Raw genomic sequence first — 27,145 nt, forward strand, 5'->3', positions numbered from 1 at the left:
TTATTTCTGTAGTATCCATAGTTACATCTCCTTTTTTATTTCTGATTTTATTAATTTGAGTTTTCTCACTCTTTTTAGTTAGTTGGGCCAATGGTGTATAAATTTTATTTTATTTTTTAAAAAAAAGCTCTTCATTTCACTGAGCAATTTTGTTTATGTTTTCTCTAATTATAATTTTGTCTTTCCTCCTACTAATTTTGGGTGTGGAGTGCTGTGTGTGTTTTTTTTTAAACATTTATTTATTTATTTGAATGTAAGAGTTAGAGAGAGGCAGAGACAGAGGCAGAGAGAAAGAAATCTTTCATCTGCTGGTTTATTCCCCAAGTGGTTGCAACGGTTGAAGCTGTGCCAATCTGAAGCCAGGAGCTAGGAACTTCCTCCTATTCTCCCACATGGGTGCAGGGGCCCAAGCACTTGCTCCATCTTGCACTGCTTTCCCAGGCCATAACAGAGAGCTAGATCGGAAGTGGAGCAGCCAGGTCTCAAATTGGCATCCATAAGGGATGCTGGCAGCTGCAGCTTTACCTCTATGCCACAGCACCAGCCCCAATTGTTATTGTTTTTCAGTGTCCTTAAGATGCATTGATAGTTCATTGATTTGATGCCTTTCCAATTTCTTGATGTAGTCACTAATTGCTATAAAATTCCCTCTTAACACTGCTCTTACTACATCCTGTAAGTTTTGATATGTTGTATTGTCATCTTCCCTGGTTTCTAGAATTTCTTTGATTTCCCTTCTGATTTCTTTTATGACACACTGTTCATTCAGGAGCATGTTGTAAAGTCTCCATGTATTTGCACATTTCCTAGAGTTCCTTAAGTTGTTAATTTCCAGCTTCCATTGTGGTCAGAAAAGATACATGATATGATTTTAATGTTTTTGAATTTATTGAGAATTGTTTTATGCTTAGCATATGGTCTATCATAGAGAAAGTACCATGCACTGATAAAAATGATGTATATTCTGCAGCTGTGCAATGAAATGTTGTATAGATATCAACGAGGTGTGTTTGGTTCTTAGTGTATATTAGTTTTGTCGAGTCATTCTGTCCATTGATGAAAGCAGGGTGTTGAAGTCCCCTATTATTGTATTGAATCTTAGGTGTCCCTTTAGATCCATTAACACTTGTTTTAAATAGCCAGGTCCCCGGGGCACCAGGTGTATATACATTGATTATAGTCAAAACTTCCTGTTCAATTCATTCCTTAATTATTACATACTGCTCTTCTTTGTCTCTTAACAGTTTTTGCATTAAAGTCTATTTTATCTCACATTAGCATGGGTACAATTGCCAATTTCTGCTTTCTGTTAGCGTGGTATATCTTTTTACATCTTTTCACTTTCCATCTGTTTTTATCTTTGTTGGTGAGGTATGCTTCTTGGAGGCAGCAAATAGATGGGATTTGTTTTTTAATCTATTCAGTCTGTTATTTTTTTAATTGGAAAATTTGGGTCATTTACATTCAAGGTTATTATTAATAAGTAGCAACTTGGTTCTGCCATTTTTCTATAACTATTCCTTATTTGTTTTGGATTTCCTCTGTGTTTTACTAGGAGATTTTTCTGCCTTCACATTCTTTCATGATGATGACTACCTTTGTTTCTGTGTGTGTCACATCCTTAAGTATCATCTGAAAAGCTGGAAGAGTGCTGATAAATTCTTTGAATTTATATTTGTGCAGATCATTAGTTCACCTTTATTTATAAATAAATTTGTTGGATACAGTATTCTGGTTTGACAGTTTTTTTCGTTTAGTACTTGGACCATTTTTCTCTATTCTGTCTGAGCCTATAGGGTTTCTGATGATAAATCAGCTGTTGGTTCAATTGAAGAACATTTGAAAGTAATCTGGAGTTTCTCTTGTGCACATTTTAGAATCTTTTTGGTATGTTTTACTTTTGAAAGTTTCTCTACAGTGTGTTGTGGTGAAGATCTTTTCTGATCATATTTATTAGGGGTTCTGTGTACTTCCTGTACTTGAATGTCCCTATCTTTCTCTAAATTTGGGAAGTTTTATGCTATTATTTCATAGAATAGGTTTTCTAACCCATCCTCACTTTCCACACCTTCAGGAATTCCTAAGACACATATGTTTAGTTGTTTGATAGTGTCCTATAAATCTGGAACATTATTTTCAGTTTTTCTGAGTTTTAAATTTTTTTCTTTTTTTTGTCTGAGATATTTTTAAAGATTTGTCTTCTAGCTCAGATATTCTTTCTTCTACCTTACCAAGTCTATTGTTAAGGCTTTCCACTGTATTTTCTGTTTGATATATTGAATTCTTCATTTCTAAAATTTTAGTTTGGGAGCTGGTGCTGTGGTGTATTAGGCCAAGCCTCTGTCTATGGGTGCCGGTTCATGATCTGGCTGCTCCACTTCTGATCCAACTCTCTGCTATGGCCTGGGAAAACAGTAGAAGATGGCCCAAGTGCCAGGGCCCCTGCACCAGCGTGGGAGACCCAGAAGAAGCTACTGGCTCCTGGCTTTGGATTGGCCCAGCTCCAGCCATTGCAGCCATTTGGGGGAATGAACCAGCAGATGGAAGATCTTTCTCTCTGTCTCTCCCTCTCTCTGTCTGTAACTCTTCCTGTCAAATAAATAAAAATTTTAAAAACTCAGTTTGATTTCTTTTCGTTGTCTCTTAACTCCTGGCAGAATTTTTAGTCCATGTTGTGGATGAAGTTATTTACTTCTCTGTGTTTCTGAGTAATCTTATGATCATTCTTCTGAATTCCTTTTCAGGCATTTCATCAATATTGAACTATTATTTTGTTCCTTTTAAGGGGGTCATATTTCCTGTTTGTTCTACTTTTATTTTTAGGTATTTGTGGAAACACTTTTTTTTTCTCCTCTGATGGCTTTTATCTTTGAAATATGCCTTGTTGGCTTAGTGGAGTGTCTGCTCCTTCAGTGCATACCCAGAGGCATGTGCTGGGTGAGGCCAGGGAGCTCCAGCTAGTGCTTTAATGTGGGGCCGCAGTCTTGGGTGACACCCAAGTTGGGCATGATAGATTTCCTCTATATTCCGCCTGGGTGGAGGATATCATCATGTTGGTTGGCATGATCGTAGTGTCAGCCCCTCTCTGCCAAGGTGAACCAGTCACCCAGAGTGAGCCCACAGTGCCTAGGTAACTCACCCATGCAGGTGAAAAAGGTCTGTGAGCTGCTCAGTGTGAGCACAGAACCCTGAACCTGACACAGTGATTGCCCAAAGACCTGGACACACCTGATTGCACACCATATTTCCATCACAGAATTCCCATAGTCACAGGGGAAGACATCTGGTAGCTGGCTGCCCAAATTTGTTCTCTACCTGTCTTTTCTTACCTTTTAAATGTGTTGGTTGCTTTTCTACCTATCCACAAAGGCCTCACAAATTATTTTTGTCCTATCTATAGAGGTAATTATATTTATAGCTGTAAAATCTTAATTTCTTTAGTGAATGCAATTATTTCTCTTTCAGCTCACTTATGAAAATGCTAAGTAAAACCAGGACTAGTACCAAGTCTGGGGAATTGACTAAATTTTTTGCTTTATTTACTGTTTAAATTCATATTATATTATTTCATATTATATTATTTATAATATATAATATATTATTTATATATACTTTATTTCATATTTATATTATTATATAAATATTTCATATTATATTGTTTTATATTATTCATGTATTATTTCATAATATCCCATACTATGAAAATCACATCATTTAGATCTCTATAAAATTGCCTTCTCTTTTATGAAACTGTTGGTTAGGTTCATTTTTCTCATATAGAATTTTCTATTGGAGATCTTTCATTGCCTTGCCCCCAGAGATGGGATTTATTTGTGGGCCTGGTGCTGTCATTGTTATTTTCCAGCTTGTTGGGAATGGAAGTCCCATAGCTCTTCCTATGGGAGTAGCTACCATCATTTATATTCTGATTTTCACATAGCAGCTCTTAAGAATGAATGTTGCTCTAAATATTTTTGGGGGATGTGAATATCTGCAAATTTTGGTCTAAGTTATCTTATTGCAAAAGCAATGAGGAGTGAAAAATTGATATTTGTGGTAGACTTGGAAATAATCCAAGTTGTCCCTGACATTTGGCTATCTAATTCCTTCACAAATGTTCTTGGGAATGAGAAACTCAACTTTTTCCCAAACAGTTCATTCCATTTTGAGTCCACTATATTAGATAAAATTTGAATTCTCTGTAACTTCCAAGAATTTTATGTGGATTTTCCTCCTGCTTTGTTTCTCACCATGAAGGACAGATGTGCTACCGAACTCGCACTTGAAATATGAAATATGTGAAAAAGACAAATTCTCATTCACTTATATAAAACTGTTCAACATTTAGTATTCTTCAAAAGGAAACACCTTTGTTTTCAATATTTCACTGTCTATAACATTTATAGGTAGAATGAAAAAGTGAAAAAAGTGAAAGCGCAGTCTCAAACCACACATATTTTGATTCTGCTACTTTCTAGGTATAAAGTCAGCTGAGTTGTTACATCTGCAAGAGCATCAGTTGCCTTATCAGGAAAATGGTTCAGGGCATGTCCCTCATTCATATGACACTCATATACCTTTCTGAAATAATGTATTACATTTCTATTCCATGAAACAACATATTTTTCATTTCTCATTTTTCCTAGAGCATCTAGGCTTATAAGTGACCTATTCTAGGCAATCCTAAGTATTTGTTGAGCATAGACAGGAGGGAGGATGTGGGGAAGTGTCACTATGTTCCTAAATCTGTATATATGAATTATATGAAACTTGTATAACTTAAATAAGTTTTAAAAAAGAATAAAAATGTATTTGTTGAATAAATGAATAAAATCCCTGCATGGTAGAGGGATTCCAGTAAATCTCTAGTCAACAAGGGTTGTGAATGTTCTATATCTATTCTCTTTAATCAGTTTATTGAAGAGATATTTGCACTCCCAAGTTCACTGCAGCATTATAACAAAAACCAGCATGCAGAGCCAATGTGAGAGTCCATAAATGTATGGATAAAGAAAATGTGGTATATATATGTATATATATGTACATATATATATAACCTTCATCTTTATATATATATGTATATATATGTACATATATATGTATATATATACACATACGTACATACATAATGGAATATTATTCAGCCTTTAAAAATAAGCATTTTAATTTTTTATGACAACATAGATGAACCTGGAAGACATCATATAAGTCAGACAAAGAAGACAAATGTTGCGTGATCTCACTTATACTTGGAGTATAAAAAAAAGTTGAACTTTTAGAAAGTAAAATGTTTATTATCAGGAGCTGGGGGATGGGCAGACTGGGGAGGTGTTGGTCAAAGTACACAAAATTTCAGACAAGAAGATTAAGTTCAAGTGATCTATTTTACATCATGGGGTCAAAATAATAGTTGAATATTTGAAAATCGCTAAAGGAGTATATTTTTTACTTTATTTTTAAATTTTTACTAATACAAAGAGAACAGATTTCATGTATTTTGTAGGTAAAATTGTAAGATTTTATTTGTTTGGGGCTGGCACCATGGCTTACTAGGTTAATCCTCTGCCTGTGGCACTGGCATCCCATATGGGTGCCGGGTTCTAGTCCCGGTTGCTCCTCTTCCAGTCCGGCTCTCTGCTGTGGCCCGGGAGGGCAGTGAAGGATGGCCCAAATACTTGGGCACCTGCAACCGCATGAGAGACCAGGAAGAAGCACCTGGCTCCTGGCTTTGGATCGGCATAGCTCTGGCAGTAGCGGCCATTTAGGGGGTGAACCAATGGAAGGAAGACCTTTCTCTCTCTCTCTCTCTCAATGTCTAACCCTATCTGTCAAATTAAAAAAAAAAAAAAAAACTCCAGGTGGGACCAAACCTGAGAGCTGGGAATTCAATCCAGGTCTTGCATATTGGTGGCAGAGGCCCAATCACTTGAGCCATCCCCACTGCATTAGAGGGTGCAAATCAGCAGGAAGCTAGAATCTAGAGCAGGATGTAGAAGCTAGAATCTATCAGAATCCAGGAGCCAAACCTGAGCACACTGATATAGGATGCAGATGTCCCAAATGGTGCCTTTTCTGCTATGCCAAACATCTACCCCAAATTTTAAGTGTTCATGACACAAAAAAGATAATGCATATGTTAAACAGCTTGATGTAGCAATCCCACAGTATATATGTCAAACATTAAGTCATATAGCATAAACATAGAATACTTACTTTTCAGTTAAATAATTTAGAAAAGAAGGGAGATGTAGAGATGACTTTTTGTACCCAAATAAGAACATTAATCATCTCTGAGTGGAGTGGTTACAGGAAACCACTCAGGGTGGCTGACATTTAGTTATAGTCAGAAGAGTAGGTTACTATCTCACTGGAGTATGCTAGAAAATCTATAGAAGACTAGACAAGAAAGAGACAATGCAGGCCTAAAGAATGATAATATTGGTTTTTCCATAGATGAAGGTTAAGATCTGCATGTGAGCATCACCAGCTATGGAGCCTGGAGAGGTTGATGAGGCTGGCTTAAGCAAGGCCTCAGAAGGTACTAATATGAATCTTTCTTGAAGGTGATGTGAAACTGGGTGTATCTTCAGCAGATAAACAAGACCAAATTTGTGATTTAGAGAAATAATATAGAAATAGTAGTGATGGAGGATGTGGAGGAGAAGGTTAAGAATAGATATAGGACAGCAAGAAAGTGAAGAGTGTGGTAATCCAGTTAACAAAAGATGAATTGAAGCACTTAATTTAAAATGATGAGTCCACTTGAAAGAGTTATCTCAATGTATTTAACTCCTCCAAATTTGCTCTATGCTGCTTTCAAGTTTTCACTGTTGTAACTGAAGTGGCACTGGGAATACATGACTTTATGCATTTTGAATTAATTTCTTGGACTGTGTTGCTCAAAGCAGAAATACTGGGTTAATAGGGAGGGATATGTTTAGATTAGTTGATGTAAGTTTGTGTTGTATTATTTGAAATACCTGTTTTTTTAAAAAAATTATTTATTTATTTGAAAGGCAGAGTTGAGAGAGAGAGAGAGAGAGATAGATTTTCCATTCACTGGTTCACTCCCCAAATGGCTGCAATTGCCAGGGCAAGGCCAGGCCAAACCCAAGAGCCAGGGTGCTTCTTCTGGGTTTTCCACAGGGATGCAGAGGTCCAAGGACTTGGGCCATCTTTTGCTGCTTTCCTAAGTGCATTAGCAGGGACTTGGATAAGATGTGGAGCAGCTGGGTATTGAATCAGTGCCCATATGGGATGTCTGCATCTCAGGCAGCAGCTTTACCTGCTATGCTACAACACCAGCCCCTAAAATATCCGTTTTTTTTTTATCTTCTCAAAACATTCTTCTACCTTTTTCTTTGAAAAACACTCTTCAAGGTAACTGAAGACACATTGTTTTCCATTGAACATATTCTTTTAACTTTGATAATCATTGGCCCTTTTTTCCATGATTTCTAAAAGAGGTTAAAACTTGATGTGATTTGTTTTTGCTTGCTTTATTTTTTAAGCACTGATGCCATTAACAAAATCAGAGTGCTTGGTAAATCATAAATGATTACATCTCAGACTACTGCTATTATAGAAGAGTCAAAACCAAAGTATTAAAAATATTTACATTAAAAAGGTAACTGTTAGCGAAAATTAAAAGAAAATGACTAAAACCAGTGATATTTGGAATCTACATAACACTGCTTACTGTGCTGGAAAGAAATTTCATAGGTCAAATAAGGATCTAAATTTAACACTCAGCAAAATTCCTTCAGATGAAGTCTTTTGATTAATTTGGCCACATCACTGGGTGGAAACACAAAATGACAAACTTATATTAAAATATAAGCAACTTTCAAAAGCAACAGTCTGATGAGAAAAATATGAATTATGAAAAGATCTTTTAATACTAAACATTGTTCATGGCCATTCCTAGATATGAGCCTCCTGATGGAGTAACAGCAGAAGAATGTCTGAAGTAGGAAAAGCTCTGGTGGAAATGTCAGAAGAGACTAGAATTTTTTTTTCTTTTTTCTTTTTTCTTTTTTACTTTTATTTAATGAATATACATTTCCAAAGTACAGCTTATGGATTACAATGGCTTCCCCCCCATAACGTCCCTCCTACCCGCCACCCTCCCCTTTCCCACTCCCTCTCCCTTTCCATTCACATCAAGATTCATTTTCGATTCTCTTTATATACAGAAGATCAGTTTAGCATACATTAAGTAAAGATTTCAACAGTGTGCTCCCACACAGAAACATAAAGTGAAAAATACTGTTTGAGTACTGGTTATAGCATTAAGTCTCAATGTACAGCACACTAAGGACAAAGATCCTACATGAGGAGTAAGTGCACAGTGACTCCTGTTGTTGACTTAACAAATTGACACTCTTGTTTATGGCATCAGTAATCACCCTAGGCTCTTGTCATGAGCTGCCAAGGCTATGGAAGCCCCCTGAGTTCACTGACTCTGACCATATTTAGACAAGGCCATGGTCAAAGTGGAAGTTCTCTCCTCCCTTCAGAGAAAGGTACCTACTTCTTTGATGACCCGTTCTTTCCACTGGGATCTCATTCACAGAGATCTTTCATTTAGGTTTTTTTTTTTTTTCCCCAGAATGTCTTGGCTTTCCATGCCTGAAATACTCTCATGGGCTTTTCAGCCGATTTGCATGCCTTAAGGGCTGATTCTGAGGCCAGAGTACTATTTAGGACATCTGCCATTCTATGGGTCTGCTGTGTATCTCACTTCCCATGTTGGATCGTTCTCTCCCTTTTTGATTCTATCAGCTAGTATTTGCAGACACTATTCTTGTTTATGTGATCCCTTTGGTTCTTAGTCCTATCATTATGATCAATTGTGAACAGAAATTGATCACTTGGACTAGTGAGATGGCATTGGTACATGCCACCTTGATGGGATTGAATTGGAATCCCCTGGTATGTTTCTAACTCTACTGTTTGAGGTAAGTCAGCTTGAGCATGTCCTGAATAGCACATCTCTTCCCTCTCTTATTCCCACTCTTATATTTAACAGTGATCACTTTTCACTTAAGTTTCAGCACTCAAGAAGAATTGTGTATTGATTACAGTATTCAACCAAAAGTATTAAGTAGACAAACAAACAAAAATACTAAGAGGGATAACATATTAAGTTGTTCATCAACAGTCAGGGCGAGGGCTGATCAAGTCACCGTTTCTCATAGTGTTTATTTCACTTTAACAGGTTTCCTTTTTGGTGCTCAGTTAGTTGTCACCTATCAGGGAGAACAAGTGGTATTTGTCCCTTTGGGATTGGCTTATTTCACTGAGCATAATGTGTTCCAAATTCCTAACAGGGATCACTTTTCAGTTAAAATTTAAACACCTAAGAATAATTGTGTGTTAATTACAGAGTTCAACCGATGGTACTAGAACAAAAAAAAATACTAAAATGGATAAAGTATTACATTGTACATCAACCATCAGGACAAGAGCTGATCAAGTCACTGTTTCTCATAGTGTCCATTTCACTTCAACAAGTTTCCCCTTTGGTGCTCAGTTAGTTGTCGCCCATCAGGGAGAACATATGATATTTGTCCCTTTGGGACTGGCGTAATTCACTCAGCATGATGTGTTCCAAATTCCTCCATCTTGTTGCAAATGACTGGGTTTTGTTGTTATTGACTGCTGTATAGTATTCTATAGAGTACATATCCCATCATTTCTTTATCCAGTCGACTGTTGATGGGCATTTGGGTTGGTTCCAGGTCTTAGCTATTGTGAATTGAGCTGCAATAAACATTAATGTGCAGACTGCTTTTTTGTTTGCCAATTTCATTTCCTTTGGGTAAATACCAAGTAGTGGGATGGCTGGTTGAATGGTAGGGTTATATTCAGGTTTCTGAGGCATCTCCAGACTGACTTCCATAGTGGCTTAACCAATTTGCATTCCCACCAACAGTGGGTTAGTGTCCCTTTTTCCCCACATCCTCTCCAGCATCTATTGTTGGTAGATTTCTGAATGTGAGCCATTCTAACTGGGGTGAGGTGAAACCTCATTGTGGTTTTGATTTGCATTTCCCTGATTGCTAGTGATCTTGAACATTTTTTCATGTGTCTGTTGGCCATTTAAATTTCCTCTGAAGTGATGCTAAAGCCAAAGTCACACTTATAAAAGCAACTATTAAATATTGTTTCTAGTACATATGTGTATAAATTTTTCTTTTTTTTTTTGCTTTCAAACTTTAATTTAATGAATATAAATTTCCAAAGTACAGCTCATGGATTACAATGGCTTCCCCCCCATAATGTCCCTCCCACCTGCCACCCTCCCCTTTCCCACTCCCTCTCCCCTTCCATTCACATCAAGATTCATTTTCGATTCTCTTTATATACAGAAGATCAGTTTAGCATACATTAAGTAAAGATTTCAACAGTGTGCTCCCACACAGAAATATAAAGTGAAAAATACTGTTTGAGTACTGGTTATAGCATTAAGTCTCAATGTACAGCACACTAAGGACAAAGATCCTACATGAGGAGTAAGTGCACAGTGACTCCTGTTGTTGACTTAACAAATTGACACTCTTGTTTATGGCATCAGTAATCACCCTAGGCTCTTGTCATGAGCTGCCAAGGCTATGGAAGCCCCCTGAGTTCACTGACTCTGATAATTTTTAGACAAGGCCATGGTGAAAGTGGAAGTTCTCTCCTCCCTTCAGAGAAAGGTACCTCCTTCTTTGGAGACTAGAATTTTCAACCTGTTTTAGTAGAATATTGACAGCTATAAAATTAAGATTAATTAGATTTGCATATTTATGCCATGCAATGAAATGAAATGAAATTGTGTTTCTGTGCTTGCATTCATAGTTCTTCCAACCTAGTTTTATCTCTATCTTCTACTGAAATGCCTCCTCCTCTGGTTAAGCTTGGCCTTGTTTCCCTGTCTATAAAAGACTCTGTTTAAAAATATCCTGTTTGTTTAATGATAGCAGTACTGTAGATTCCAAGAGTGTGTTGGCCACATTGCTCCCTCTGAGAATCCTAAAAACCCTTGTTGCTTTGAGAAGTTTCCCTAATTTATGGTGTTCAGAATCTAGAGGTGCTCAGATAAGGGATTAGAGCCTTACCGTATGGGAGCCCTCTCTTGGATCGTCAGGCCCTATGGTATAACCTAGAATGAGGCATCTTTCCAACAGAGTTGCTAGTTATACTGCCTGGTGCCTGTGTAACAACAATCATGGCTTACATCTGCTCAGTCTTTACTATGCACCAGGCAATGCCTGACCAACATAATAGTGCAACAAGGTAGAACTGCTTGATAAATGGTGAAATGTGTCTCCGTTTATTGGTAAACAGGTCCAACAGCTTCTTAATGGTTCCCTTCCACCCTTCATGCATCACTAGCTGTCCTACTGTTCTCCTGAGGCTGTCAGACCTCTCCACAACCAACTAAAGAGTTACAAAGCTAACACCTGCCCCAGCTCCCCAGCACCCCAGCAGTGATGAGGGAGTATTCTGACAATGTTTATTAAGGATAAGTGAGTAGCTGGTGCACATCCTAGCTCCATTACTTAGAAGCTGTGTGATTTGGGGCTGGTTAATTAGTTTCTTCTTTACTCAGTTTTCCTCATCTTAAACACAGGCATGACAATGCATTCATTTTGAGGGATTGTTTCATGAATTAATATGTGTGAAGTATTTAAAAGAAAACTGGTGTGTGGTTGATATAATAAAAATGCTTGCTTTTTATTAATTTTTAAGCCTTATTAGTGGTTGAATATTTGGACTATTATCCTTCTGTATCACATTAGACAGCAAAGCTGGGAGAAGGCAGATGGTCACTGCTGACTCAGTTGTGCTCAGGGCTGTCTGGAGTTTGCATATAATGAACAGCATCCCACTCATTTTGAGAACTAGTTGCCGCATCTAATATTTGAAATCAATTGGCAATATTTAAATATCATGAAATTTGAAAAAAGATCCAGATTTTCAGTATTCCTTGGAAATTTTGTGTAATTGGCAAATGTTGGTTTCTTCCTGGGTAGCACTATCAACTCTTGTGTTTACTATCCAACCCACGGTATAATTCTTTCATCTGTCTGCCTAGCATTTGCATTTGCTATTCCTGAACTAGGGCAACCCTAAACATACCATTTTCTTCATAGCATGGAAGCCCTTAACTACCATAAAGACATTATATTTCTTGTATTCAGTTGTAGGATTTTTTGTGAATCATGATTCTTTTATTTTTATGTTTTTGATTTCTTCTTATTCTAATAGAGTAAATCCTCACTTTAGACAGATGAAGCCTTATTTTCTGAAATTGTTATGGAGTAAGAGTCACACACTGCTGTTTTGTTTTGGGTCCTCATTGGGGAAATTCTCATGTTAGTAACTAGACTAATTGTTCTTTTCTTAAGAAACTTTTCCTTTTGGTCTGGCTTATATGAGGGAGGTGTAGGTTTTTAAAAATGTTTATTTAATTATTTTCATCTATGAGAGAGAGAGAAAGAGAAAGAAAAATGTTTTTCATCTCTTGCTGATCAGTAGTGCTGGTTCATTCCCAAATGCCTACAGCAGGCAGGATGAATGTTTTTTAAACAAACTATCTTTGGGCTTGGGTCTCTGGGTTTTAGAAAGCAGAGTGGAGTTTTGGAAATCGGAGACCTGTAACTTTCATTTGCTGTTGTGGTCTTGGGCAAGTTACTCAGGTCTTGTTTTTCTCACTTATAAGTGGAGATTCTATTATCTTTAAGGAGTATGCTAAGAAAATGTGCCTGAAAATGTGCTCACACTGTCATTAAATTATTTATTTAATGTTAGAGTTTGATGCTGGAAGGAAGCTTAAAGTTTATCTCATCTGATACCTTCAGTCTGTACATGAGGATCATCCTGGTAAAGTACTCTAAACCAAAATGTTAGTCTCCTCAGGCTGTTTTGATATTTATATACCAGACGAACAATTTTATTTTCTTAACAAGACTTCTTTTAAAGATCAGAGAGGGGAATATATAAAAAAGTTTAACACAAATAAAATTATGTAATGTATATTTTTGGCAATGCAGCTTTAGAAAGATGATTATGTACACTGAGACTTTGTCACTATCAGATCTTGTCAGAATTTTATTGGGAAAATTTATACATATGCTTGAGTAAAGTCCTAAGCTTCTAGAAAATAAATTATTATATAGCTACTGTATGATCCAATTTTAAGATTATCAGGAGTGAAAGAGGCTACTTAATCTCATAAGTGAAGGTTTAAATTAGCAAAAAGATTTAAACTTATTATTTGTCTATTTATTTTATTTATTTTAAAAGGAAAGAGAGAAATCTTTCATCTACTGGTTGATTCCCCAAATATCTGCAGTAGGCAGGGTTGGGGTGGGAGCCAGAAACCCATCCTGGGTTTCCCATGTGGGTGATAAGTTGTCAACTCCTTGAGCCATCATCTGCTGCCTCCCAGAGAGTGCATTTTCAGGAAGCTGGAGTCAAAAGTAGAGCTGGAACTTGAAGCCAGGCACTCTGTTACGGGATGCTGATGGCCCAAGAGGCAACTTAACAGGTGTGCCAAGCCTTCACTGCTCCTCCCCCTCCTCAATGACCTTATTCTATGAAATAAGTTTGTAAATATGATAACAATAATAATGATGCATCATTACTATATAGAAACAAAAAATGAAAATCCTTTTTAAACTTTTTATTTTTAAAGGTTGATTTTTTAAAAAAAATATTATTTATTTATTTGAAAGGCAGGGTGATGGAGAGGGAGGGAGGGAGAGACAGAAAGAAAGAGATCTTCCATCTACTGGTTTACTCCTAAAGGTTTGCAAAGTCTAGGGCTCAGCCAGACTGAAGCCAGGAGCCTGGAGCTCCATCTGCATCTCCCATGTGGGTGGCAGAGGCCCAAGTACTAGGGCCATCATCTGCTGTCTTTCCACGTGCATTAGCAGGGAGCTGGATCAAAAGTGGAGCTGTCAAACTAGAACCTGCATTCATAGGGGATGCCAGCATCACAGGCAATGGCTTAACCTGCTGGACCATAATGTCAGTTCCATGACCTGGTTTTATCAATATATTGGTATAGCTGTTCCCCAGAAACTTGGATCTATATAGAACTTGCCCCTGGATATGGAACCTCTCTGAACTTTCTCTTCAAAAGGACAACAGATCAAAACATTTAGGATATAGTTTCCATCCTGGCCCTTTCACTTTCCAATCAAACCACAATGAGTGGTTTGTAAAAAGCGTTAAGAATACCAGTTTCTGCTTTAAACAATTTAAAACTGTGTTCAGTGACACCCTGTGTCCAGAAACTGCAGGGCTGATTCTGTCTACTGTTAATGCTGAGACATCCGGGTTCCCCCATCAACCCCTGCCTCATTGCCTGATCTCCTGCTGAAAATATGTTGTCAGTGACTGAAACAGGATTGTTAATGTTACCTTTTTTATTTTAAATATGTCCCTTTAGATTTTCCCAAACTGTAAATAGTTTGAGCATGACTTTTGCTTTGCACATATGACAGTCACACAACAGCATTTTATGAATGCAAGTACTTTTGTAAAGTGCAATTAATATTGATGCAATAAGGTTGAAGGAGGTAAGATAGAAAGAGATAAGAGAAAAATTTCAACTATTCAGGTTGCGCATACCTTTGGTAAAAAATATTAGTGACTTTCAAAAACAAGGAAATTATAAAAATCAGACTTTTGCTGAAATGGCCTGTGAAATTATTTAGAAATAAAAATATAAAATACACCAAAATAAGAAATAAAGGTAGAAATCTTGAGTTTGAGAAGATATTAATGTATTTAAAGATAGTTTCTGTACTACAAATAAGGAGATACAGAAAATCCAACCTGTTAGCACAATGTTGAACTTTTTAAACTTTGAGTTACTCAAGCAGATGTGGAAGTGATAACATTTGCCTGGTTATAAAATGTCTCCCATGCTCATTTTAAAATCCAGCTATTCAAATGTAGGATGTCCTTTTTGACTTCCAAATTTGATTGTTTGCATGATTTGTTATTTGACTTTTTTATTAACTATTACAGGATACAGCAAGAGATGAAGTTAATGAGACTGAAGCCAGTAGAATGAGTAAATTAAGAAAGACAAGAAAGAAAGTCACTAAGCCACATGATTATTCAACTGAAGTGGGAGAAATGGATATATCCAATTCAAATGGTATTTTTTAAAAGATTTATTTGTTTTATTTGAAAGTCAGAGTTACACAGAGAGAAGGAGAGGCGGAGAGAGAGAGAGAGGTCTTCCATCCACTGGTTTACTCCCCATTTGTCCGCAATGGCTGGAGCTGAACCGCTCCAAACCCAGGAGCTAGGAGCCTCCTCCGGGTGTCTCATACTGGTGCAGAGGCCCAAGGACTTGGGCCATTCTCTACTGCCTTCCCAGGCCTTAGCAGAGAGCTGGATCAGAAGTGGAACAGCCAGGTCTTGAACCAGCGCCCATATGGGATGCTGGCACTGCAGGTGGCGGCTTAACCCACTATGCCACAGTGCCGGCCCCCCAAACGATATTTAACTTTGATCCCTAGAAAATGATGTGGCTAATGACAATTTCCACTGGGTATTCCTTTTCATGAAACATTTTATTTTCATCCTTGGGAGAAGTGAAAGGACAAAGAAATGAAGTTTATTTTTACATAGATGACATAAAAGATGGCAACTGTAAGCTTGAAATATTAATGTATAAAATGATCAGTCAAAATATTCAGAATGTAAAGGTTAAAATGTGGATGATAATATCAGAGAAAAAAAGAACAAAACATAAATTTATGAGAATGAATATGAAGATCATCATTAGGATTTGAGAAGGCATGAAAAAGATGTGGAACAAGTTTACGTACATGTTGGAAGTCCATCAGGACTCCAATAGATCTGAAACAGAATTGAAACTGGGAGTTGATATGAACAACTGCAGATTTAGTTCTAGGAACTGTTGGTAGTCTGAGGCAGGGGCCGTAAAAATTGCCAAAGAGGCCATAAGGAATAAATCTACTTTTTATTGATTTTACTGTTGTTTTTAAATTCTGTGTGGACAACACATTCTCCTATGGCATAACTAGTGCCAACCACTTCCACCAACCTTCACTTGGTGTGTCATTGGCTAGGAAGTCACTATTTTCTCAAGTATTCCTCTCCATATAGTATTGAAAGAGTTGACAACAAGGATGTCATGCTTTAACATTTTCCTTTATTATTACAGAGCGAATCAGAAGCCAAATGCTGTGTCACCAATTGGGGGATACGAGTAAACCAGTCGCAGGACCTAGTTCTTCTGAGACTCGTGTTTCGCAGGATGATAAGGACTCCCCGGATCAGACAATGGTGATGAAACCATTGCCTCCCCAAACAGCCAGTGTTCCTAGTGGTGAACATAACACAAATTCTGGTAAGAATTTACTGGTATGCATTCCAGCAGAAACTCACATGTGCTTGTAGGCATCAATCTGAATTTCGCATTTGCATTAGAGGTAGTGTAATATTGGTTGAGAAATGCTTGTCTAGAAGTCAGAATACTTGGAAGAATTTGTTCACCTGAATTTATAGTGCTTTGCAGTTTTCTTTACCCAATGGACTACTCATCTGGAAAATCCAGGGGATATAATGGAAGATCTCTCAAGTCTTCTCTAAAAGTAGAATTTTGTTATTTTTTAATTTCTGGCATATGGATAGTGACATAGCTTTTTTGAAAAAGATATATTTATTTATTTAAAATGGAAAATTACACACAGAGAGAGGGAAAGATAATTAGATATCTTTCTTTTTTTATTTTTGACAGGCAGAGTGGACTGTGAGAAAGAGAGACAGAGAGAAAGGTCTTCCTTTTTGCCGTTGGTTCACCCTCCAATGGCTGCCACCGCGGCTGGCGCGCTGCGGCCGGCGCATCGCGCTGATCCGAAGCCAGGAGCCGGGTACTTATCCTGGTCTCCCATACGGGTGCAGGGCCCAAGGACTTGGGCCATCCTCCACTGCACTCCTGGGCCACAGCAGAGAGCTGGCCTGGAAGAGGGGCAACCGGGACAGAATCCGGTGCCCTGACCGGGACTAGAACCCAGTTTGCTGGCACCACAAGGCGGAGGATTAGCCTATTGAGCCACGGCGCCGGCCCAGATATCTTTCATCTGCTGGTTTACTCCCCAGATGACTTCAATGGTTAGGGCTGGGCCAGGTTGAAGCCAGGAACTTCATCTGGGTCTTCTGCATGGGTGACAGGAGTCCAGGCACTTGGACAATCTTCTGCTTTTCTCAGACCTTTAGCAGGGAGATGTATTGGAAGTGGAGCAACCAGGACAAGAACCAGCACCTGTATTGGATACTGGCATCATAGGCAGTAGCTTTACATGCTATGCCACTATGCTGGCCCTGATATAAATATTTTGGCACATAAATGTATTGTTTAAAACTCTCTTGGATTCAATTGATATACACTAGTTAAAAAGCAATGTGTATTCCATGAGGGAGTCTACAATGAAATGGTGGAACAAAGTTTGGAAAGCCAAGAAAAAAAGCAGTGTGTGAAGTTAGAGACAGTGTACACCATGTTATCCTCACTTCTGCGACCAACTGCACATTTTGGAGTTCCCCAGAATTACCTTAGTTATGATGCTTTGATGGAAGGACTTACAGAATACACAGAACTCACTGACAGCTGTTATAATCTAAATTATGGATTAGTCAATGAAAGGATTCGGATTAAAATCAATCTTGGTGCAAAGTCCAGGAAAATACCAAACAGAGTGTATCTGTTAACTCTTTTCCCTGTGAAGTCCTAGTCCTGGACAGCAGCATTCTATTGGGAATGACATGTGCTAGTACACTCCTGGGAAGCTCACCTGAGTCTTGGTGTCCAGAGATGGGTTTGGGTTGCCATGGCTAACTGGCCATGTGGCTGACCTCAGTCTCTTGTCTCACTGAGGATCAAGCTTATACCCCATGACTCAAAGTTCCCACTTGACATTATCAGACTTTCTGGCCTGGCCTGGAGCCCCCAGGCAAACACAGACACTCTTGTCAGGCAGGACTTTCCAGGGGTATAGAGATGACTTCCCAGGGGCAAAGGGCAGATACCAGACTTTTCTTTGGACAGAGTTAATTTTTTCTTACAGAAAAGACTTCTGGGGGAACTGGAACCTAGAAATTGAATACTAATGGGACTCCATCTGTATAAGTCTTCTATTGCCACTATAACAAATTATCATAAACTTCACATCTAAACAAAACCACAAATCTGTTATTCTACAGTTCTGCATGTCAGAAATCTGGGTTGACTCAGCTGGCTTATCTCAGGTTTCACAAGGGTGAATCCATGGTGTTAGCCATCTGGGCTCTTATCTGGAGACTCTCAGAAACAGTACACTTTCATGTTCACTCACCAAGGTGAAAGAATCTGACCCATTTTGATTTGTAGGACTGAAGCTGTTGTTCCCCTGTTGGCTGTCGACTGCGAACCTCTTTGGCTCCCAAAAGTCTCTCTCTGCTTCTATATTTTAGACAACAGCAATGCCTCAAGATTTTCTTATATTTGTAATCTTTCTGAATTCCCTTTCTTCCTCTTCTCTTTTCTATTGCTAGCTGGAGAGAGTTCTGTATTTTTAAGGGCTCATCTGGATAATGCAAGATAATCTCCCTGTTTTCAGATCCATTACCTTAATTACATCCTCAGTCCTCTTTGGCATGCAATTTAGCATATTTTAGGGATTAAGGTGGGATGAATATCCTTAAGGGATCATTCTGCCTACCTCATCGTTTCTCATCTCTGAATTTCTCTGCACTTTGGTTTCATGAATTTCTCTATGACGTGAATAAAATTAATGCTGACAGCCTATAAACATTGAAAACTGTTGATACAAATGTTGCAGGGGCCAGGCAGGTAATACTAGTGTGAGAAGTGGGCTGCTGGAAGAAAACAGGCAGTCATGCAGGTCATGAGCAACTGGAGCAGAGACCAATAAACTGTGGCCCAAGGGCCAAATTCAGCTTGCAGACAGCCAGTTTGATTTTTTTTTGTAAATAAAGTTTATATATTGTTTATGGCCTTTTTGGTGCTAAAATGACATAGTTGAAGAGTTGCAACAGATACCATGAAGCCCTCAAAGTTGCAAATATTTGCTTTCTGGCCCTGTACAGAAAATGTGTGCTGTATCATGAACTAGAAGATGTTATTTTCCAACTCCAGTCAATGATTGCTTTGGGGAAGTTGTCACAGCATTGCCAGATTTATGTTCAAAAGAAACTTGAAGTAGGATTTTTGTCTGAAACTTTGAAATGGTTAAGTGTTGTCAGCTCTGGAAAGACTAATCAGAAAATACCTGCTATCTTCCATGAAAAGTTTGTGACCTTTGTTTTATACATTCTGGTTTTAGTCACAAAACAGAGATCAAATTTACCATCCCTTAATTTTCAATAAAAAAATCTGGTGAAAGCACATAAGTCATGAGCTCTCTTTGCATCGTTAGTCATGACTATGGGCTTGAGTTCCATTATTGACTCAATTTGGTGAGTTCAGAAACTCTGTCTTTGACCCAGGCTGGATTAAATTCCTCAGAGATCCTAATTTCCAAAAGGTTTACAACCATGAGCAAACCATCAATATGTAATTTAAAAATAATTATAAAATTCAACCTAAGTGCAAGAAAGTTTGAAATAGGATTTTTCCTTTGTAGTGACTACTCTGAGTTTTTCCAAAAATGACTTTTTTTTTTGCTCCAAAGAAAAGTGCCTTTTTAATTGTTTTTCCTTTTGTCCCTGCTTTTGTAGCTGGGTGGGGTCACATTTGTGCTAGCAGGGTGGCTCTCACTACAGCCAGTGGATGAAGGACGATTGGAATGTGGCCAGTCATCCCAGGTGTGTAGTAAGCTGAGTGTGTTACAGAATGCACTCTCAAATGCACTTTTCTTTTCTTTCTTTCTTTTTTTTTTTTTTTTTTGCATTGGTATTTCTGAAAGCCCAACTGCCTACTCATTCTACCTTTTATAAGTGACCATGGCTTGTTTTCTGTAACTGAAATATGTCTTCATTGTCATTGAACACAGACAACATTTCTTTAAGGCCTTCTAGTTGCTATAGAGCTTTTAGGTTTTTTCCTAATGTTTTCTTATTTTTTCCCCAAACACTCACAGCAGTAAAACTCCCCCTATAAAAGCACAATTGATTTAATTTATTAGTCCTCTGAGGAGATAGGAAAGAACACCTCCAAGGAATCACACTGTAAGAGAAACAAATGGGCCCCTGAACTGGCAATTATCTGCCTGCTATTCATCATGTGCAGTTGGGAAAGGCTGGCCAAAAGGTTTAATTGTAAGTAACAAGGATGATTTATTTGAAGAAAAGAAATTCAAACAGTGATGCAACAAGATTAGTTGATGCCTCGAAAATAAAATTAGATTGGGAGGGGTTCTCATATTTGGTGAAATAATTGAATTTTTGAATGAAAAAATGATACTTAGGATACACACTAAAATATATGATGCTAACTTTTGCTTATTAATTAGACAAGGTCAAATCAACACAAGGATGTGCTAATTCATTCAGCGATTCATCCATTCACTTCTACACTCACATATTTATTGATTACCTACCCTTTCCCTACACTGTTACAGGTTCTGAGAATATTGCGGCAGCAGGTGGAACTAAGCCCCTGATGTCATGGAGCTGATATGTCAGTGGGAAGGCATACGAAGCATGTAACGACACAGTATGGCAGGCAGTTGGCCATAAAGACTGTGAAGAAATGGCCACAGCATAGTAGACTGTTACTGACTGAGTTATGTCTTTTCAGCATTCTTAAATTGAAGTCCTATTCCCCAAAACCTCACCTCAGAATTTGATGGAATTGGGAGACATGGTCTTTGAAGAAGAACCTAGTGTTAAATGATGTCAGTAGAATAGGTCCCTAATCCAGGATGACCGATGTCCTCAAAAGAAGAGATTAAGACACAGACATGCACAGAGAAAACAGGGTGTGATGATATTGAACAGAGCAGCTATCTACAAGCCAGTGGGAGAGAGGCTTAGATGAAACACTGCTGATACCTTTGAACTTGGACTTCTAGCCTCCAGAACTGATTAGGGGTATTTGTTATAGAAGCCAGGGTAAATTAATGTGCATACCCACTGTTCAGCTACAGTGGAACTTGGAGATGTTCAAATGAATCAGGAGTTGGGTGTGTCCACATTGTGATCACTTCTCACATAAATGCTACTCCAGATGATTAGGGGCTTTCTTTCTCAGCACTTCCCCTGCAACCCTTTGCATTTGAGGATGTGTTTGCTATCCATAGTTCTCCCACTTAATAGTATAAAATTCTATGAGGGCAGAGCTTTTTTGGTTTCCTTCCTAGAAAATAGTATGAAATAGCAGGTGGTGATTAAAAAATACCTATTGTGAGTAGATGAATATTTTTCTTATTTTTGAATAATATATATTTATTACAGGGAATTTAGAAGCTATACATAAAGCAAAAAATCAGTAAGATTAGCTGTCATCCTAATACCAGTGAACTTTCCTTTTATAGGAAATGTGTTCTTTATACTTTGTATAAAACTGCTTATTTTATTTAGAATACTAGTTATGTGAAAATTGCCATGTTTTAGAATGTCTATAAATTTTATTGAATTTAAAGTACATTATTCAATGTGGGCCAAGCACCCAACATTTCAGAATAGGTTGGGAACACAGCAACTGCTAATTTAGCATATAGCATTGTAATTGCTACAGCTTAATTGTATTAAATGGAAGGTAGTTATAAAGCCTTAGGTGTGTCAGAGTGGCCAAACCTCTTGGTGACAGGACATTATCTCTAAGATATGTGCATAGGTGGAACCCGGAATTTGTTTTCCTCAAGCTTTACAGAATCAATATCTACTTAATCTATGTATTTAAACTGTCAATCTTTACACAATTTTAAAACCTAATTATTAAAAGGATAGTCAAATATTGCTTTAAAATTACGACTGTTAAACATCAGCAATGTGATTGATTGATGGGTGTTTGAATGCAGACATGATCACGGTATGGTTTACTAGGGTTAGAATAATTGTACTGCCCTTATGCTGTTAAGTAGCACTTTTTTGTCATTTACTGCCTGCCAGTAACTATTAAACAACTTGTTTAATCCTCATAACAAGCCCATGAAGTAGGTAATATTTTATCAGTGAGGAAGCAGAACACAGAAAGAACAAGGTTTCTAGGGCAAACTAGGATTCGAGAAGAGGCAGATAAACTTCAGTGTTTTTAAAAGACTTATTTATTTGAAAGGCGGAGTTACACACCGAGAGGGAGAGACATCTGCTGGTTCACTCCCCAGGTGTCCCCAGATGGCTGCAATGGAGGGGGCCAGACTGAATCCTGGAGCCAGGAGCTTCCTCTGAGTCTACCCAAGCACTTCGGCCGGTTTCTGCTGCATTAGCAGAGTGCGGGATTCTGAAGTAAGGAGCCAGGACTCGAACCTGCTGCCATGTGGGATTCTGGCGCTGCAGGCAGTGTCTTAACCAGCTAAGCTACAGTGCTGGCCCTGCACTTCAGTATTGTGTGCTGAACCACTGCACTCTGTTGCTTCTGAAAGTCCTGACAGTAACTAACATTTATACAGTGTCTCCAGTGAATGCTGAAATGATGGAGCGTATTGAGCTCCATATGATGTACAAATTTGAGGGAACATCAGAGAGCTCCTGGAAAAGTGAAAGAAAAAGATAAATTTACTCTGGTGCAAAGTAAATTAAATCATATATTTAAAGGGTCTCCAAAAAGTTATAGAAAATACATACTTTGAAAAATTGCATGGATATCAATTTTTTTCACCACGGAAGACTTATCTTGGAATTCCATTTTCTTTTTTTTTATTTTAACTTTTATTTAATGAATATAAATTTCCAAAGTACAGCTTATGGATTACAATGGCTTCCCCCCCATAACGTCCCTCCAACCCGCAACCCTCCCCTTATCCACTCCCTCTCCCCTTCCATTCATATCAAGATTCATTTTCAATTCTCTTTATATACAGAAGATCAATTTAGCATACATTAAGTAAAGATTTCAACATTTGCTCCCACACAGAAACATAAAGTGAAAAATACTGTTTGAGTGCTAGTTATAGCATTAAATCTCAATATACAGCACACTAAGGACAAAGATCCTACATGAGGAGTAAGTGCACAGTGACTCCTGTTGTTGACTTAACAAATTGACACTCTTGTTTATGGCCTCAGTAATCACCCTAGGCTCTTGTCATGAGCTGCCAAGGCTATGGAAGCCCCCTGAGTTGGAATTCCATTTTCCACAAGTTTTTATCCTAATACTTTATTTTTTTCTATTTACAAGTACCTACTGTAGAGGCTAATTTGTGAATCAGGCATAGTAATAGATTGACAATAGTAAATAATAAAAGTAGAACAACTATAACAATATACTGTGACAATATTACCAGAGCTACGATTCGTGTGCTTTGGGATCATTATTAAGTAAGGTAAGGGTCACTTGAACACAAGAACTGTGATACCACAACAGTCAGTCTGAACACTGAGACAGCTACCATAAGCTAGTAATGGATGGGATGCACATAAGGTGTGGCTATGCTGGACACAGTGATGATTCATATCCTTGGGCAGGATGGACTGGGAAGGCAGACAGTTTCATCATGCCACTCATAATAGCATGCAATTTAAAACTTAGAAATTGTTAATTTATAGAGTTTTTGATTTAATATTTCAGAACTCAGTTGAGCAAGGACAACTGAAACCTCAGAAGGTGGAACTGAGAATGAGGACAACTGTCATATACACTATGTGCTGTAGATACATTTATTCATTTTGTGGTAATGATCACACACCAGGAGTCAGGAAGTCTCAATTCTAGTTTCAATTCTGGCTATGAATTGATAGTATGATTTAGAGTACCTCATTGCATCTCTCCAGGACACAAGTTAATGAGTTGCTCATATTAGATGATTTATCTACAATGTCTCTTCTAGCTCTAAAGTTTTAGAATCTTCAGACTATCTTAAAAGTCTTGAAAAGAACAGTTTTCTTTGTCTATAACCTTAAGAGTGGATATACAGTCCAGATTTTTCATCTTCTACATTCTCATTCTTAGAAAATGCTTTTGTTTGCTTACCAAAATGAATTTTAAGTTTGTTAGATGATTTCTTAGATACTGATACCATTATAAAACTAAAATGCCCTTTTTGTAAAAACAAAAACACACAAATCAAAAACAGAACAAGAAAAATAAACAGAAGCAAGTATTTTTTACCTAAAATCATACAGAAACTGTTAACTTAGGTATTGCGTTAAGTCAAGAAGCCTGAAATCTTTACAGTGGTAGTCATCTTTGTAGACTGTTGTGGTGCCAATGCTGTCCAGTTATGCAAGTATATTCTAATTTTAATAAACAAAAAGATTTTCTACAAGTACCTACATATGATTTTGCTATACATCCATGAAGATATTATTACTTGTAACCTAGTTCTAATAAACAACCTCTTGATTGTTTGGATACAATGCTCTTTGGAAGATGATAAAGGCAAAATAAGAAAGGTAAGATCTCTAACTCTGAGTCAATGACATGAGGATTATATGATGCTTTTGTTAGTAATCACAATGACCAATTCACTGCTCTCCAGTCTCCTTTTACTTCTCAGTTCATTATTGTAGAGTGACTTGAAACCATTCTTTATTTTACAGATTGTACCAGGGATAGCACTCAAATTCTGACCCCACCTCAACTCTCTTCTAGAATGAAGCACATTAAACAAGAGATGGCCAAAAATCACCTCCAGTTTGTACAGTTTGAAGCATCAGACCTTCATGGTGTGTCCAGGTCAAAGAGTATCCCTGCACACTTTTTTCAAGTGAGTTTTACATGTAGTTAGGACTAAATGCAATTTCATAGCCATTAGTAAGCAAATGGTCCTTATTACAATTAATTCTTTTCTTATAACCTACATAGCAATTCAAGCTGAAAACCAATAATTTATTTCATTTCTTTCCTTGTCCTCCCTCCCACCAAGCATATTTTCGGTCTCCTGAGAACTGAAAATATACTCTTAGTTCTCAAACAGCAGTTCTTTTACCCAATAGAAACACAACACTAATTAAGACGGGCAATTTTAGTCCTTCTGCCTAGAATAATTTCCCTCTACAGAATTATCTTTTCTCCTTTACTGCAATTATGAAGATTTTATTTTATTTGACATGAGAAAATTGCAACAGAGGTCCCAAGGGCAAATATAAAAGGGAAAAAATGAAAATATAGAAATAATTTTCTAGATAAAGAATGTATCCCTTCAGTTTCTAATTCTGATAAGAAAATACCCCATTGGTTTTGGATGACTTAAGATCATTAAATTCTTGAAAATGGATGTATCAAAAAAGTTTGTATTTTTGGATTAGTTTTGAGACTTTCTCAGGACTTTACATTGGTTTATGTCATGTTTTTATTCTGATGACTGATTTGTTTTGTAACTTAGCCAGCAAATTTCTTAGGATGAGACATTAGTTAGTGCCATTTAAGAAAGTATAGAAATCAAGCACCTTTTGTGGTTATTTAAAACTATATCAAGCTTTTATCATTTTAATACCTAAATTGTAATTTTTCTCATTTTCTTTATGTTGGAAAGTACTGGGCATATTCAAAAAAATTTTTTAAAGAATTCCAAGACATTCAAATTCATTTCTTAAGAGATTCTTTGGTTGTGGTCACAGATGCTGTTTCCTCTTTATGCAGACAAGGACACATATTGATTAATTTGCTATCAAAATATATAATTTCCTGGGAACAGGCCCAGAATATGATTCACATGAATCTTATCTAATCTATTAGAAAATATAACTGGCACTGCAAGCACCTGTGAGACCTCAATGTATATCAATATTGTTGGCTATTCAGTTTTTGTCATATTTGAATGATTTATTCCACTAATGGCATCTAATGCTACATATTTAGAAGGTTACTATAGTTCTTCAATAGAACTCCCTCACAAAAATATAACGTAGTGTGTTGCTTACATTTGCTAGGGATTTATATAATTTACATAAACAGAATATTCTGTATTCATTTTCTCCTCCAAACTTCTCCCCTTTTCTTCTCCCCTTTCATTCTTCTGTTCAGTATTCCACACATAAGAATCACTTTTTTCCTGGAATTTATCTAGGAAAAAAGTTCTCTTTTGAACATTTTTAAATTTATTTGAAATGCAGGGTTATAGAGAGTGGGAAAGATGGGGAGACATGAGAGAGAGAGAGAGAGAGAGAGAGAGAGTGAGAGAGAATATCTTTCCACTGGCTCACTCCCCAAATGGCTGCAATAGCTGGGACTGGGCCAGGTTGAAGCCAGGAGCCAGGAACTCCACTGGAATCTCCCACGTGGGTGATAGGACCCAAGTGCTTCAATCACCTTCTGCTGCTTTCCAGCTGCACTAGCAGGGAGTTGGATTGGAAGTGGAGCAGCCAGGACTTGAACTGGAGCCTATAAGAGGTGCCAGCAAAGCAAGTGGTAGCTCAATCCACTGCACAACACCAGTCCCATGGAAAGTCATTTACCATGAGAATTTTCATATCACTCATTATAATCCTCTCAAGACGTGTCTTTATTCTTGGTTCCAATTTTTTAGTAATTTTCTGTTTGATTACCTAGTTATTGTTACTTTATTGTCACTTAATGGTTATCAAGTATCCTTATTCTTAATGCATTAAATTCAATTGGAAATTTGGAAATTTTGATATTTCATATTATTTGCTTCATAAATACACATAACAATAATTTATTTGGAAAATTTGTTATAAATAATCACTAAAAATCAGTTCATTTGTGCAAACCAATGTAAACAATGTGTCTGGGGCCGGCGCTGTGGCACAGTGGGTTAATGTCCTGGCCTGAGTGCCGGCATCCCATATGGGCGCCGGTTCTAGTCCCGGCTGCTCCTCTTCTGATCCAGCTCTCTGCTGTGGCCTGGGATAGCAGTGGAGGATGGCCCAAGTCCTTGGGCCCCTGAACCCATGTGGGAGACCCAGAGAAAGCTCCTGACTCCTGGCTCCTGGCTTCGGATCAGCGCAGCTCCGGCTGTTGCGGCCATCTGGGGAATGAACCAGCGGATGGAGGACTTCTCTCTCTGTCTCTGCCTTTCTCTGTAACTCTGTCTTTCAAATAAAT

General features: G+C 37.7%; 1 protein-coding gene across 2 annotated transcripts in view; it reads left to right on the plus strand.

Annotated features, from left to right (window-relative positions):
* LGSN (lengsin, lens protein with glutamine synthetase domain) overlaps positions 1 to 27,145 on the plus strand; it is a 136,055-nt gene that overhangs the window by 101,690 nt on the left and 7,220 nt on the right. For both annotated transcript variants that reach the window (XM_089332329.1, NM_001082227.1), the window contains 3 exons: positions 15,031 to 15,163; positions 16,202 to 16,387; positions 24,679 to 24,845. In XM_089332329.1, the coding sequence (XP_089188455.1) occupies positions 15,031 to 15,163; positions 16,202 to 16,387; positions 24,679 to 24,845 (486 nt within the window). The remainder of the gene's footprint in view (positions 1 to 15,030; positions 15,164 to 16,201; positions 16,388 to 24,678; positions 24,846 to 27,145) is intronic.

The sequence above is a fragment of the Oryctolagus cuniculus genome, chromosome 5 (assembly GCF_051225735.1).
Source record: "Oryctolagus cuniculus isolate XC-2025 breed Fujian yellow rabbit chromosome 5, ASM5122573v1, whole genome shotgun sequence".
Lineage (NCBI taxonomy): Eukaryota > Metazoa > Chordata > Mammalia > Lagomorpha > Leporidae > Oryctolagus > Oryctolagus cuniculus.